The 16,748-nt window shown below is 38.1% G+C and overlaps 1 protein-coding gene across 2 annotated transcripts in view; it reads right to left on the bottom strand.

Annotated features, from left to right (window-relative positions):
• The window catches only part of PDE7B (phosphodiesterase 7B), a 168,143-nt gene extending 151,740 nt beyond the window's left edge, over nucleotides 1–16,403 (bottom strand). The window contains exons 1-2 of one of the 2 annotated variants that reach the window (XM_054279373.1): nucleotides 16,316–16,403; nucleotides 16,009–16,123 (exon numbers count right to left, since the gene is read on the bottom strand). In XM_054279373.1, the coding sequence (XP_054135348.1) occupies nucleotides 16,009–16,029 (21 nt within the window). In that variant the 5' untranslated portion in view covers nucleotides 16,030–16,123; nucleotides 16,316–16,403. Of the gene's footprint in view, nucleotides 1–16,008; nucleotides 16,170–16,315 lie in introns of those variants that run through there. The other variant, XM_054279372.1, reaches the window with a different exon arrangement.
• Nucleotides 16,404–16,748: the final 345 nt, after the last annotated feature.

The raw sequence follows: 16,748 nt of genomic DNA, 5'->3' as shown, positions 1-16,748 counted from the left end.
AATTTTTTTTTTTATATCTGAAAAGGTTCCATGCTTCATTAGACCATTTTAACATACAAAAATTCAGATACCAGTTTATGCAACAATTTAGCCATGCAAGTATCAAACCTTACTTTTATATGCTTATATTGCTTCTTGTCTTTCATTTGCTACACTTAGCTTTTGTTGCCAATTAAATGATCGAATCAGTGCCTTTCTCTCTGTGTCACCTTGATTACACAGCAGCTGGAGCAACGGAGATGGCAGAGGGACACAGGATAGCTGCAATGCAAGTAAATACATAGGGACCAAAAACATGGGAAAAGTAAAAACCAGTATTCCCTTATTTTCATTCAGGTCTGCCTTTGGCTTCACATTTGAAAGGAAAGCTAGACTTTGCTATGATACTGTGAAATAATTCAGAAATCTTTGGCAAAATTTGGTGTCAAAAAAAGAAAAATCTGCTTTGTCACAATAGAAGTATTCACTGGTCTAAAAAAGCATTGATCTGTTATTGTATTTCACATATTGAAATAGGAATAGAGTCACTTTAGCTGTCAAATGGTTCTGTATGTCAGAATTAAGCAGTCCAGTGTTTAATCAGATAACAAATTCCTAGGAATGGGCAATATTGTTTTATTCACATAAACATAGAAAATATCTATTTACACCTTGATACCATGCATCTTTGTGCTGGTGGTTGAAAACTTCTTCCTGATCCTGTGGAATACAAATTCATACCTTCAAATATGGATATTCTACCCTTATCTTTTCCAAACATCACACATTGTTACAGTTCCCTTCTCACTCCTTTCTGGTAGCAAACATGCCTTCAGATATTACTTAATTGGCATTTATACTCTCTTCTGCTAGCTTTCAAGTCCATCCTTCACTTAAAACAAGACTATATTTTAAAAAAACCAAAAGTTTGTTCACAATAAGAAAAGCTTCCAAACCTTGAAAATAATAAATCAAATGAAGCAAGAAAACACTCTCTGCAGAATCTGAATAGCTTAGAAGAGCTTTGCAATAGATGGCTCCTGTGGATTGGTCTTTTAACACACTGTCACATGGCCATTTGACACTTGTATTCCAATTAAGAGAGTGCTCCTAAATAGCTACAGAAATGCTAATTTGACATGGCTATGAGGCATACAGAAAACCAGAGGTAGCAAGATGTTATGTTATTATTACATCTGATTCTTTGTAAGTTGTTTATACTCTGTTCTTGAAAATCAGCACTTTGGACCTCCTACATGTTGTACTAGAAAAAGATAATATGGATCAGTAACTTTTTCTTTTCTTGTATTGAACCTATGCCAAGTGGTTTTTGTTTTTACAAGAGTTATTCTCAGTTCATTCATGTAAAAATTCCTATTTGCATTTTAAATTATCTTCTGCTGTAAGTAACAAATCCATTTATAAAGTTTTAATAAGGGGATCTGGAGGTAAATAGGTCTGGAAGGCTAGCCTAGTTAATCATAACATTGACCTGAATAAACATACCTTTTAAATTATGGTATTTTTATATTGCTATAAATCTTCCTACAGATAGCTTCATACAATTTTTAGAAAACCTTATATTTTAGGGAAAAAAACAGTTTCAAAGTGTTATCATTAAATGAAGGAGCATATAACTTTTTTCCTTATTTGAAACAAAGAAAATTAAGATTGTGGCCTGTGATTTTCTACATGTAAGTATTAAGAATCAATATTGAAGGATCAAGTATGAGTCAAATCCTAGTGAGTTTGATCTAAGACAAATCACCAGTACAGTCTGAGTTTATAGGCCACTTCGGTTTTTCCTGTGCTCACCCCTGCCATTTAATTTATTTATTCCTTTCTCCATCCTTATTTTAGTGAATATTAATCTCTGACCTTGCTCAGCAAACAACGTTCTTCACCTGACCACTCTAACTCACTAGTACAGGACCTGTCACATCAGGAAAAACCCAAAAAACCTCTCAATAACACTAGGCAGGCACAGCCTGCAGAAGACAGCTAAACAGGTCTGTAGGCTAAACTTCCATCAGGCAGAACTACAACTAGAACTTCACGATGAAACAGAACTGTGGAAACTGAGCTGCCACTTCATTTCAGCAACATATATATGTATGTATAATTAATCTGTGCATTTTTTGCTTCTTGATAGGATATTTCTGAATATGATAAACAAGTTTTGCAGTGCAAAGAAAGCTGCTGCTTGTCTGCCTTTGGAACATACAGTGAAAGTAACTTCCAGGCAGAAATCAGACTCTTGGAATATTAAAACAGCAAAGTCCAGGAGAAGTCTGAGAGTACAACTATGCAAATCTTATTAAGCATTGGTTTGTTTCAGAATAGTTAAATTATTTCCTAGCATTTAAATTATTCTGTGTCAAACTGCATCTTTTATTAGGACTTCCTACATCATGGAGTGATATTACAAGAAAAATGCACAGGTAATATTCCAACGTGGCTGGTATGAGCGGAGCTACAAGGAAAGGGAAAATAAAGAATTAGACAGACCACAATGCCTAAAGGCCTCTCGTGCATTGTTTGTTGTCAAACACTAACAGTCTAGTTTGATGTTTCTCAGAGTGATGCAAAACACGTGGTAACCTTTGCCCATTCCTTACTCTGGAATTCCCATGTACCAAATGCCACTGAGGCAGAGCAGCTTCCCTGGGATGGCTGCCAGCACTCTGAGTACAGCTTGCTGAAAATAAACCTGGTGCCAAGAAGATGCAAAGGGTAATCACTTAAAGGGAAAGATGCCATCAGAGGATTAAGCAAAAAACAACTACAGCAGAGAGAGAGGAATATATGTCTTTAAAGTAAGAAACAAACGACAATTTCAGAACAACTACTACAGTTCCTAGGGCTTATTTCATTAGTTACAATAATTTCAGGTGCCTGCAGGCAAGTTTATTTTAAATTTGTACTGATTTCTTCAGAATGATTAGGAATTTGGAATCTAGACAAAGGCACAGCCTGATTTGCTGATGTGCTACTGACAAGAAGATGTCTGCCAAATTCATAATTCTGCCAAATTCATTTATTTATGCACAAATACTTGTTTGGAGATATGGCAAAGGCTTTGTAATCCCAGAAACTGTTAGATATTTGTCTCTTCAAAGTAAAATGCAGTAGAGATTAGCTGTCAGAATATTAACACAGAACTTACTTAAAACATGTAAACCAGCAAGGCCTGGTTGATAAAACAGGAGAGCAGGATTCTTCTTCTTATTAGACTCAGATATATCTAAGTTGAATCCTAAAACTGGAAACAATACTAGTTTCTTTATGCAACATAACCCTCTTCCATACATGGAAGATTGCCATGAAGCCAAATATGTATAAAAAGACAATTTTTATGTATAAAAAGACAATTTTATTTATGTCTGCCAAAACTGTAGCGTGCATTTTTTCAGGATACTCTGACAGCTTAAGTATGCAGTCACAGACATGATCTTTCACCTTATGAGTTTGTGTTAGATCCTAATTTCTTTTTAATGTCTGTATTTAATAACAATTAATAGGTGAAATCTTTAATACTGATATAAATTATAGAAGGATATAGAAACTCTTCAATACATAGATATATTTTGCCAATTTTCCAAAGCAACAAGTGCCTAAATATCGTACAGACTTTCTGAAAATGATTTAGTAATAGAGAAATCAATTGTTGGTACTGTGCAGTGGTATTGTCAAGACCTGCAGAGACATTGGCACTTCCTCAGCATTTAAACACTCCTAGATGCAAAGCTATTCACATAATTACATACATTGTTAAAGATCTAAAACATTCAAAGTATTTAAAATCACAGTTCTCCATATGAAAAAAAAAGAATGAGCATATTCTTGCTCTTATGAAACACATTATTTGCAGGTAATGTCACAATGACTTTTATTTCACATATCAAATAAAATTGCCACAACAAATTCTCAAAGACTGTGTGAATGGTGCAGATAATTGCATGCAATGGGAAGTCACAGGGTGAAGCACTGAGGTTAAAAAACATTCTGGAGCAAAAAAAATAGTGATTCTCATTGTTTCTTTATCTTAAAGGGCAAATCTTTACCTTTCCCACAGTCTTTTTAGGTTCTGTTCTGTTTTGTCCCTCATTCTCAAGGCTGAATACTTTCCAGTACTCTATAAATTAGTACTGTGGTATCTGTTACATTTCATTGGTAGTCTCAATTACTCTCTTTTAAACATGTGGTGATTTCTTTGAAAAATAGGGAGAAATTTTTGTTGCATTTGCAAAAGGAAGTGTTGAGGAATATGATAATCCTCAGTTTCTTAGCAGCTCATTTTGAAATTTCACAGAAATGTCTCGTATAAAATCTTTATCTTGATGCTGGAGACAGCCTGTATGTCACCACAGACATGCAGCCCACCACTATAAAAAAATCTGTCTAAAGCTGGACCTAAGCCCCTGAGTACAGCTGATGTTTAACAGATTAAATTTTTTTAAGAACAACTTGTGTAAAAATACTGGGGGGTCAAAAGATCAAGACTTGATGGAAACAAGGAGAAACAGGGCTGATATGGACTTGATATCAGCAATTTTAGAGTCAGCATCAGATAGAGAAAGGTGCATTATTACAGATGTTAAAGATAGCAAGATACAGTGCAATTTCCCCCCCATCATTGTCTGTATCCGCCCTTTCCCATTTCTTTCTCCACTCTTCCATCCCTGTCTGCCCCACCCTGCCTGCACAGGGAAGCAGAGCCGGCGCTTTTGGGTCAGAGACGACAAATTCCCTGTGGGAGATTCTGCTCACAGCCTGAGCTGTGCCCAGTGATGCTGAGCAAAGCTGCACTCTCAGCAGAGCTATGGGATCATGGCAGGGCTATGGGATTGCTCCATTTGGCATTCTCTGCTCTGGGGGTGCCTATAGGAATCAAAGCTCCAGGGTATGTGAGGTTTCCACTCCCCTGCTGGAACAAGTCTGTGCTCTGGGTTCAGAGGGAGATGGGCACAGTTTGTACTCAGGGTGCATATGGTAGGTGAACTAAACACCTCCTTTTTATTTTTTTAAATAGTGAAAATCAAATAGATACATGAATTCATTCTATCCTCATTTCAAGAATTCCCAATCCCTACTACACAGAGCAATTTGCCATAACAAATTATTTTATGAAATGGCAAGTTTCCATAGTAGAAAACTCTGTCAACATTAACTGCTTAAACAAATGTTTGATTGTTCTGCAGTTAAATAACTGGACTCACAAAGAACAGAAAGCATAAGTATTGTAGTTAAACACTAAATGATTTCTGAGTTAATAAAAGAAATTTCTGAGTTTGAAAATATGAAATGACAAAAGCTTGAACCTCCAACTTTTACAAGATTTATGCAGAGAGAGGGAAGCCATTTCCAGAAAGCAACCTTTAATAGATCTGCATCTCTACCTGTGGGGAATACATGTGTCTTATTTAAATGACTATTACTGATCTGATTTACATTTTACATACAATATTTTCATACTCTGCTGCTGCTGCAACACACTTTGCAACGTAGAGCAAGAGCCTTAAATAATCTCTTAGCTCAATGCAATTTTTCCTAGGCTAGCATTTCATTTGGTATGAGTCTGAACATGATATCATGTTCCTATTTGGGATACAGAGTCTCTGAGACCATATCTGCTTGCCTTTCTCCCTTTCACTCTCTTATCAGTCACAATCAGAAATGCTTCTGACATCTTCTGATAGATGAGGCCATACGTTCTTCTGAAGCCAGCCTGCAGCACAGTGCATTGACTGCCTGTAATTCTGCTCACAGATCAGAAGGACAGTGTACTTGGAATGATTCACAATCAGAGGAAAAAAGATTATTTTTCCTTTGATATTTCAATTTTTAAAAATCAGTTAGATAAAATACTCTTTATCCCTAAATGTAGTAAGATAATTTTTAGAAGTAGTAAGCAGTTGCTGTGAATGTAATATAAAATATGGACAGGAGGGTCGCAATTTTCAAAATGAGCTCCCAAAACATTTTAAAGAGGGTAAGCTTGAAAGTTCTGAATCTGGCCCTTAAAAGACTCTTAATTAAAGTCAAACTGTTGGGGTGACCAAGTCAAGCTAAAACTCTTTCTATGCCTCTATTTGTAAAACTAATAATGGTAAAGGCTCTCTTAAAAAACCCAATTTTTGCTTCATTCATCAGTGTGTTCAGAAACATCCTCTGTCTATATGAGGGTTTTCATTGACACAGCTTTTTATACTAGACTCTGAGAAGAGTGAATGCCATTGCATGCATGAAACATGAAAAATGCCTTATAATTTTTAATATCACAGTTTAGGCTGACACAATTTCATATATGCCTGGGCTAAAACTAAGGCCATTTCCTTTACATAACTGACTTTCCAATGCACACCAGAGCAGATTGCCCAGAGAGATTGTGGAGTCTCCCACACCACAGATATTCAAGAACTGTCAGGATGCAATCCTGTGCCATGCGCTCTAGGATGAGACCTCCCTGCTTGAGCCGGGAGGCTGGACCAGACAACCCACTGGGGTCCCTCCCAACCTGACCCATTCTATGATTCCAGGAGCTCCTCTTCCAGCTGCAAGGGACTGCAGGAACTGCCTGAGGTTCACGGGAAAGATGCAGAGGGACATTAATTAGTAAACAACCTGTGTGCTCAGCAAGTACTTGATTCTGAAAAGCAGTGAGGACAATTTAAGGGACCAAAATTATAGCACCCCTGGTGACTTAGTAGAAACATCTGGTGGTGGGCTGACACTCCATAAAAAGCTTTTCTGTTCTGCTTGTAACTGAAATCTGCAGTATCCTATATCTCAGAAACACCCTATCATTCTCTACGTTGCATTTTATTTGTTGCCAGCACAGAAAAATATGAAATGTGTCAAATATCAGGGTAAAATATGTCGAATATCATGTCCCAAGAAGAACCACTACAGCAACTCTATTGACAGTGTTATTCATATTTGAGGTTTTGATATAAATTAGCTAAACCAATTTTTTCTCTCTGCTGCACTCAAGTGGCACTTCTCTGCAGAACTCAGTTGTATCACAGTTTGGATTCCTGTTTGCTACAGAGACTGACTTCCTATTGTTACTTTATAAATTAATTAATGTCTTCTCTACTTGCAATGTGGACAAGAACTCCCTGGTTCAAAGGCAATAGATTTGCTTGTGTGGAACTTAATAAAGTGTAAAACAGTTTAGGTAATGAAGGAGTTGTTAACATCAGATTGTGACTAATTTTCTGTCTGCTACTAGGAGTAAGAGCATTATTTCCCATGCCAGAACCTATAAATCAGGGTGGTGAAAATATCATTTTAAGACAAGTGTTCTCAGAAGAAAATAAGGGTTGCAGATTCACAAAGGAGAAATACCCTTTAATATAGTATTTTAGAAAATGTCTCTAGAAATTGATGAATTAGTTCAGAGGCTTCTGAAATTCTCATAAAGTCAGAGCTGAAGAAGTTCAACTGTTGAAGTATTGTCAACAGGTGACAATTAAAGTGTGACGAGAAAGCACTGAGACTTCTCTGCTAATTATTTTCTGCATCATAAACATCAGGACCTTTTCAGACATTTTAGAAATTGGTTTGCTTGTTGGCAAACTAATTTTCATCAGCTATCATAAAAAGGTGCAATGCCAAGTAAAAATTGAAATTGAATGATTTTAGCTTTATTTTTATGTGAAATGTGAAATAGTTTTCACTAATATTTAGAAATAGCAGAAGTCAGCTCCAGCTGGTTCATATTAGTAGTAAACATGATTAAAATTTTCAAAAATTATTATCCAAGTGGTGCTTTAAAACTATGAATACCAATTTAACAATTCTAAGGTAGTGAGACCAAGCTGTATGGGAGTATTAGGTGGTCCAGATAACTGTGACATTGTCCCCAAAGATGCTTTCTGATCAGCTGACACATTAAAGCATTATAATTCTCCCTTTGTCATATTATGGGATTTGACACAATGAAACAATGTTTGCTATGGTGTTCAAGTAAAAAATAAAAAACCAAGCTGAATTCCACACTCCTTTGCTCTGGTAGAGAAGCCCTGAAGGGCTGAATTTGGGGAGGGATGAGAATAATAATAATATACCTGTAGTGCACACAAAAATCTCTTTTTAAAGCAAATGTGTTTCACAGTTTAAAAAAAAGGTGCACTCTACATACAGATCTTCATGCAAAAATAATCTATTCAGCATTATAGGGATCCTATAAATAAAGTATGGGTTGATGATTTTTCCCCCACTTACTTTGAATATAAGAAGCAGAAGTAGAACTAAGTCTGTTGGTAGGAGAGTGAGAAGAGGATTGCTGAAACATTTGGAAATTAAAGGTTTCAGGGATCTCTGAGCTTTCAATTCAGGTGCTATAAAATAAAAACAAAGCAGACACTCCAAAATGGTCACTGGATGGTCACCAGAACTTCACAGAATCATCTGTGAAGTTAGAAGAGACCTTGTTAATCATGTAGTCCAACCATCCATCACTGACCTCTGCCCACAAGCAGGCACCCAAACCAAACAATGCCCCTGTAGCCCTCAGTCCTCACAAGCAAGATGGACATGCTGCAGTAGTGGTGAGATGGTTTTTCCCCCTCTGTAAAATGCATCTGAGCTTTCTTTTTAAAAACAACTGTTCATTGGTACAAAAGTTGTTCAGAAGGAGGCAATCATTTGAGGAAAACACCCATCAGAAAAGTTTCTTAGGTTCAGGACAGAACTCCTGGAGCTGCAGGTAAATGTCTGCCTCAAACCACCTTAATTAATGTGCCCCTTCAGCAGTGTAGAAGCTCAAGTTCCACACTGGGGCTAAAGCTGGGGCAGTGCAATGTGAGTTGCCTCTATGAGGCCCCACGAAGACCCAGCTCAACCCTCACGGGACACTGCAGTGGTAATCCACTTTAGCAAAGCCTGACAGAAGCAGAGAAGGAACTGGAATATTTTCTTCCACACCTTCTCGAAAGCACTAACAGGCTACTGGCTACTTCTGTCCGTCTGAAGTAGAAAGAGAAAACATTTCCCAGGCAACCTCTAACATACAGCAATTTTTCAGATCCAGCCATTTCATTTAGAGACTAAAGTGAATTTTAGCTTTTTAGAAAGCCTGGCCATTTCTATCAGCTTTGATGATGATACATAGGATGAACCTCATTCGATGTTCTCATGTTGCACTGGTGTTTGTTACCATACTATTACAGAGGTTATACTTTGGTAGTGGATAGGATTGCTATAGTTATAGTTTCATGGTTCAAGGAGACAGCATGTTACAATCCTACTGCATGAAAATTTTCTTGTGATACAGCACAGTGCATGTTGGTTCCTAAACAAAATTACTGTTTTCCTCTTATTCCTCAGCTTTTAAAACTATTACTTACATAGTTGTGTTCTTAAAACAGATCATGGTCTGTTCTGAAAACGAGCAACATCAGCCCCTTCTGTATTACAAATATATAAAGTTTGCAGATACTAGAACATAAGCTAAAAATTAAATGTAGGGATCTGATTTCAAATAAAATCTGGTAAACATTTATCTTCTGTGAGAAAGGGAAAGAAAGGGAGGTTAGAGTGTCATGGGAGGAAAAGAATGCATCACAGCTTCTGTGGAATCAGAAAGGCAGCCCTGTGGTACCACACTGCTGAGGAAGTTGTGGAAAACTGGTATGAAACAGGTATGATGTGAGGTAAATGAGCCTAAAATTTGATCTAACCGTTGAAGAGAAGGAATGCATTTTAGTCCTGAAAGCTCAGTGTGTCTGATCCTTCACAGGTACAAATGGATGGAGTCCTATTAATCTTGGTGGAATCATGACATTTTACATGCACTCACGGCACTCCAATTAGAGTCTTGTTTTTATCTTTTAGTTGTTCTGCTTTTCAAAGCAGTCCTAGTAAAACAAACCGACTGTGCACTGGAGGAATTTGCTTGTTGAAGAAATACATTCCAATTGTATCTTTCTAGCTGATACAGTTTGCTCAAAAATTATTTTTTTTGATGAGAGAATTTTATTTAGTATTGTAAGAGCATTTTCAAGTGTTTTTTAATAAGTGTTCTCAGATTTGCTGAAGCAGAAAGCAACTTGCTGTCCTTCCAAACCCTAAACATGGAAAGTTTCTCTCTTTCCTTCACTAATCTGTGCAAATTCTTCTTTATTAATAAGGACTAATTATTATTTTTCTGGCTTTCCTATGGTCTTCTAAGGACCATATTGATTAAATAGAGATACACTGCCTAATTACATTTATGATGGCCATTCTGATGCTACTTGAACATTGTTATTAATAGATACTCAGATGTTATGGCAGTGTGTAAAACAAAAACGACTCTGCATAAGTCAGACAGAGCCAAGTCACATTTCAACATTTGAAACAGAAAGAGCTCTAGAAAATACTCTGTTTCAACATGGTTTTCAGTTCACACAAAGCCAGAAGTGTTCCTTCTCCATGAAGGTGTCATGCATCTGTTTTCATCTCTCTGGGTGTCCATGTGAGGTCTTCTCCCCCATCCCAGCAGCCTGGTATGCACCAAGCCCTCATTCTGTCTAACCTTCTCAGAGGTTCAAAGCCAAATGGTAAGTTAAGGAAAAGGCAAAACCAAGCATCAGGCGTTGCCCATCTTTAGTGTACATCAGCGTGCAGCTGCACACGTGTTCCTCTGCAGAAATACGAAGCAGATTCTGTCCTCTGGGGCTGTGCAAGCAGAGGTCCCTGTTGTTACTCTACACCTGGATCACTGTACATAAAGGGGAAAATAGCTGCACCCTGTGGATGACAGCTGAATTTTTGAGAAAGTACTGAGGCGTTTCATGTCAATACGTGTTTGTTTGCACAGCAACCACCTGGGGATCCACACCTCTTTTACCAAGGGATGAATCCTTGCACATTTGATGATAACTCTGACTCCTCATATTAAAACAAGCCCCAGAATCTAGCCAGTCTTTACATGCCCTCTAGGCAGTGTGTTAAGTTGCGCAGGGGGAAAGAGAAGGAATAAGAACGTGAGCATACATTTCCTTTCTTGCAGAAGTAATAAAGGGCAGCTGCCAACGGGAGCAGAACTGATCACACAGTAGATCAATACCATCCTCTGGGAATTTTCTAGTTAAGTTGATGTTTCTTAATTTCATTTATACAGATGTATATTTCTCTAAGACATTCCTGACTTGCTGCATACTCAGTCAAAACATACCTCCCTCCTGCTTTATTCTTTGAAAGGTAATGGCCATCCTTCCCAAAACACTTTTCCTACATACAGAGGAGTTAGCATCATAAACTCTGCCATGAACAACCATGCAGAAAATTGTATACAGGTCCTGACAGCAGCTGCCCCACAAATGTGTTTTTATGCCACCACAACAATTAGCTAACCTTAATTTGACAGGAGATTCTCTGCTCTTCTTTTCAAAACCTTACACTGCCAGCATTAACACACACACCATAGTGAGATATTAGTTAGTGAGTTTTCTCATACCAGAAATTTTTGTGGGTAACTAATACAAACCTACCAGCCACAGAAAAAAAAAGCCTCTGCAACTGTTTCCTTCAAAATATTTGTTTCTACTTTTTAAAAAATAACTTACTCAAAGGAAAGTAAATCTTGCTGCTTGTGTCTGAGGGCAATTCTTCTTTAGCTAAAATGTAGCAAATTTGTCTATGTGTGACTGGAAGAATCCTAACTGTTCATGTCCCCCTGTTAAGAGGAAGAGATCATCAGCTATGTTTATCCATCCAGGCAACCTGGGTGTCTTATTTGGCTGGACAGCAAGCTGGCAGAAGAATATCATATGCCACCACAAGACTATGTGACTTAAATAAGTAGCTGAACTGAATTCTTATCCATCCTCACTCATAGCTCCTACTGGGAGAAAGAACAGAATAAAAAAATACAACTCAATAGCACCCTTTCATTAGTTTAGTTTCTCTCATTTGACACTGTTTAACACTTAAATGATAGCCCTGGACTTTCCACTTTTCAAAGAACAGAACAAGGGCCAAATGTATATCAAAATTACTGCATCAAAGGAGTGATGATATCGCACCACTCAATGTGTTCAAAGGAAATGTTTAATTCACTCAACTGCTGGTTTTTGAGAATTGTCTCTGCCACAAACTTTTCACTCACAGTTTTGTCACTGAAGCCTGGCCTCTGGAAATACACTGTTCTATCTGATCTGCCTCTGATTTGTTAATTTTGTACTTTAAAACTGGAGGCTTTAAAACAGCCATCATTACCCCAGACCTGAACACTGTGAACCCCTGCAATACACCTTCTGAATCCCACAGCCTATTACAGGATAACAGAAATGACAGGGTTCAGAGCTTCAAATACTGTTTTCTAATGCAATTTTTTTGGGATGGCACTGTAGTAAGAATAATAGTAAAAATTAAATTTGACAGTTCTCCACAGTTTCTAGGATGATACAGAAGAATTCTTTTTGCAGAAAAATCTTCACAGAAGTTGTCTTTGCATTTTCAAATTCTATGAATTATTTAAACAAATTGTCTTAAATATAACAAATGCATTCTATATCTCTAGTATTTATACAAAGCTAATACTTCAGATCTGAAAAACCACCACTACTGTCAGAAGGCATGTTATTTGGTTTCCACTCATTTACTGTGAAGCACAAAATGTTTCTATCAATCCTTATCTGATTGCATATGTGGTACCTGGCACTTTGACCCATCTTCTCAGAATTATTCATCTTTAGGTGCCAAAATTGATGCACCTTGTGGTAGCCAGGGAAAGAAGAAACATCAGAATTCCTGAACTACTTTTGTACACTTAGGCTTTATGTGTGTCCCAGTGTCATAAACTCTAAAGAACATCAATTCCACACCCTGAAGTTTGTGACTGAAAAGTGCAAATTCCACACTAGAGGTAAAGCCAAGTGTTTCACTGGAAGTGTAAGAACTGATGTCCCTGCAAGAGTAAGCCAGCTTGCTGGCTGAAGAACAAGAACGATGAATTTCATACTTCCGCCATCTTCTACCCAATATGGATGTGAGAGGAGGAATACTGAACCATCATTTGATTACAAAAGACTTAATTTTGTTCTGGCAGCTAGTAGGACCGCAGCTGTCCCTTTCACTTTCACCCTGTGACAAGCACATGGAATGCTGTAATAATTTCAGGCATGAAAATGGAGTAACAATGTGATGATGAACAACACTGAGTAGCTAAGAATCCCTATTTACATGGGATATCTTCCTGGCTGCACCACATGACTTGTTTTCTGTTAGCCCAGAAACCAGAATCAATCTCATCAAGAGGACGTATCTACCTCAATATGAGGAGAAATTGTCTCAAATACTTTTTATGATTAAATAGAGATGTGTCAGGTTTTACTCTGTTGACACTAATGGCTTGGTTAATAGCTGGCATTTTTGCTTCATGCAGCTCCTATAATGAAACTACCAGTACAAGAGCAGTTTTTTGCCTGAGATTGCAAAATTACAAGAAAACCATATATGTGTCATAGAACACCAATTTTCAGACCATTTCTCATTAAAATATGCTTTAGCTATTGGTAGAAGAACCAAGTGATGAGTGAAAAGGAATCACATATGATCAAATGTCTCAAACATCATATTTGCAATGAAGACCCTGGAAAATCAGTCTGCTACCATGACTTACCTAGAAGTCTGGTAAGAGCAAGCAGAGGGCTCATTTGCTCATTTTCAGAAAGGAAAAGGACATAAACAGGGAGAAAAAGACATGAACAGGAGCAGCTGTTATAATGATATATTTATATACTATTTTACACAATTAAACATTTTACAATTTTAAAAAGCGATCTGTACTACATTGGATGAGGCTCAGCAGACTGCGCCTTGCTCTGATGGAATCACTGGAACTTCACTGGTGAAACCTCCTGTCCACCCTATGGCAATTAACTCAGAAGAAGCAGCCATTCATAGCCCATGACACTTCTGCAATACACAATTTTTTGGAGACAATGTGAGTGCAAATGTCAGTAAGTGTTTTGTCCACTGCAGAGAGGCCAGCCTTAAACTGTATTTTTTTCTAGATGCTGAATTGAGATTGTTCAGAGGAAACACTGCAAATAAACTTTTCTTACAAAACCAGCAAAACTCATTGCCTCAGCTGAAGTCCACTTACCAGATTTTCTATTAGTACCACCACTAGTAGCTGCTACGGAACACAGATGCACCAACATGTAGATACAGAGCTTAAACCAAAGCTTCTCTAAAAACTCTTTATCAAAATAAATGCATAATTTAATTCTCAGAAATTATTATAAACAAATATCTTACAGACTGTCCTTTGGAAACTTGAATATATTCATGGTGACAGGGTTTTTCCCTACAGAACAGGTTATAGTCTCTATAGGCTGAGACACACTCAGTGAAATTTACAAATCAATCACCTAACCAGCACTCTGTTAGCCTTTCTGAACTCGAGCCTAGAGAAGTATTACTTTAGTTTTTGAAAACAGCTGGCAGTTCACATAGTAAGAATTTGGGGAGGGCTGAGGAAGAGAGAATGACACAGAGATTACAGAATAACAGTTCACCCAACTAAGCTTGACTTCAGGTTTTTGGATATGAGAAAAGATCTTCCTGCATCTTCAAAGAGATGGGGCACTACAGAGCTTATCTGTGACAAACCTCTTTGTTTCTGCAGTCATCATTGAAGATACAGCAAAGGAAATGGAGGAGCTGCAGTTATGCATTTGCAATACACAAAGTCCTTGTTTTCCCACTAGGCACTGCAGAATAGCAATTGTCCATTCACAGCACATAGCACATCCTCTGCATTTCAGAGCTAATATTTTTGCAGTCCTTAAGCTAGCATGCTTCAGCCTAGTGTAGTTAATGTTTTTAACCCTATGGGGTACACTGCAGGAGAAAGGTGTGCTCACGTTCTGTTCCTTGTTAAAGGAATTGGTTTTTTAGGTATAATTTTTAAAGTTAAACTGAAATATTTTCAAATTGCCAAGGATTTATATCTACAGCAACATTTCAAACAGAGCTATGAAAAGTCTCTTTCCACAAATCAGAAAAATATGAAGATTGCTGGATATTGAACACACCTGTATATTAATCCAATTAACAACAGAAATCTCCTGTCTTGGCTGGAGTTATTTTCAAGACCGCTTGTACACACAGACACACAGACACACACACAAGCTCTGACAAGTGGCTCTTGCTCTTGTAATTTAGAATCACACTCTTGAAAACAATGTTAGTTTGATGGCAGCAGTTGCTTTCATTTACTGCAGCACACACTGCCCACTGTGATGCTGCAATACTCATTCAAGGCAGATCACTGGCTCAAATATGAATTGAAGCTATATGCTATCAAACAGATGCCAGGTTACATCACTTCAACTCCTGAGAAAATTCCCACTTTTCTCTGCTAGGTAGGCAAAAGCTGTATGAAAACTAGTATTAATATAAGACAAGCAGCTCTCTCCCTTCCCAGTGGGGATCTATTTCTTAGTCAAAGCTCAGGCTGCTTCTTAATTTTGAACTTTTGAACCCAAACCAAGTAAAGTAATCTAAGCATGTATTAAAAAAAAAAAGGAAAAAGCAGTACATATACTCCTAAAAACGAAGCTGATATTTTTTTCTGCTTGACCTGTTTATTTCCAACTCTTCCTCCCTCTGCTCTAACTCTCAGAAAAAAACTCACAGCCCCCTCAGGATAGGAACAAGTTTCTGTTTTCTTCTTCCTTCATCTAAGCCAGACAAGTCCCAGGTCTCCTCTCCTGCTACAGAGCAATAGGAAAACATACAGAAAGAAATCAACCACACTTTTCCCAGCAGGGTCAGAAAGGACTTCTACAAGAGATTCCTTTTGCAATCTTCTGTACCCATCAAATGGTTAAATCAACATAAGTCAAAATTTTCATCTAGTTTGAATAAAGAGAAAAAGGGACGAAATTCAAAAAACGGTTGCTGTAGTAACAATCACCAGCAAAAATCTTTTCCACTAAATAATACTATTATCTCCCTCTCCCCCTCACAATTTTAGTTCCCCTTCAAAAAAAACAACCATGCTGCTTCTTTTAGATTTACCGTACGTACCTCAACCATTAAACAAGACATTTAACCATAGTGGCAGCTCTGTGACCTCTGAATGCCGTGAAATCTCTGAGCGGTGCAGCTTGTTCATGAAGACTTGTACTGCAGAATCCAGCAACTGCATCCAGGATTGGGAATAGAAATAAGTAACTAAAATAATAGGAACTAAAAAAAAAAAAAAAGAAAAAAGAAAAAAAAGAAAAAAAAAAGAAAAAAAAGATTTTTTTTAAAGAGGGGGGGAAAAAAAGGAAAAGAAAGGAAAAGGAAAAGAAGACCTCCCCAAGTCCCCCAACCCAGGCAGTGAAACCACCTTAAGCGGCCCGGCGGCTCGGGCGGAGGGCGCACGGAGTGCCGGGGCAGGGCTGGGGCTGCGGCAGTCTGGCCGCCCGTGTCAGGCCGGCCGGGAGGCGCTGCCAGCGCCGGGCGCGGAGCGCAGAGCGCAGAGCGCGCCCCAATCCCCGCCCCGCTGCTGCCAGCGCCGCCGAGAAGCCTGTGCTGCTTGTGTTTCCTCGTTTCGGCAGTGACGTCAAAGGGTTTAGTTTTTCCTCTGCATGTGCTATTAATTTTAAAGGACTACTATGGGAGGAATGTGGCAGTGATTGAGGCAGGCTACCCTAGGCGAAAGAAGCCGGAGTCATGATTTATCTGTCCTGGGTTCAGCTCAGAAAGATTTTGTGTCCAGAGGTACTAGAAAGATCCAAAATATCCTCACGACATGGGGAAAGGCTATAAATATGCTTACA

Source organism: Melozone crissalis, unplaced genomic scaffold (assembly GCF_028551555.1).
Source record: "Melozone crissalis strain CALT ecotype California unplaced genomic scaffold, PUWL_Pcris_2 ptg000027l_1, whole genome shotgun sequence".
NCBI lineage: Eukaryota > Metazoa > Chordata > Aves > Passeriformes > Passerellidae > Melozone > Melozone crissalis.
Note: the sequence above shows the minus strand (reverse complement) of the source record. Positions and strands in the feature narration are given on the sequence as shown.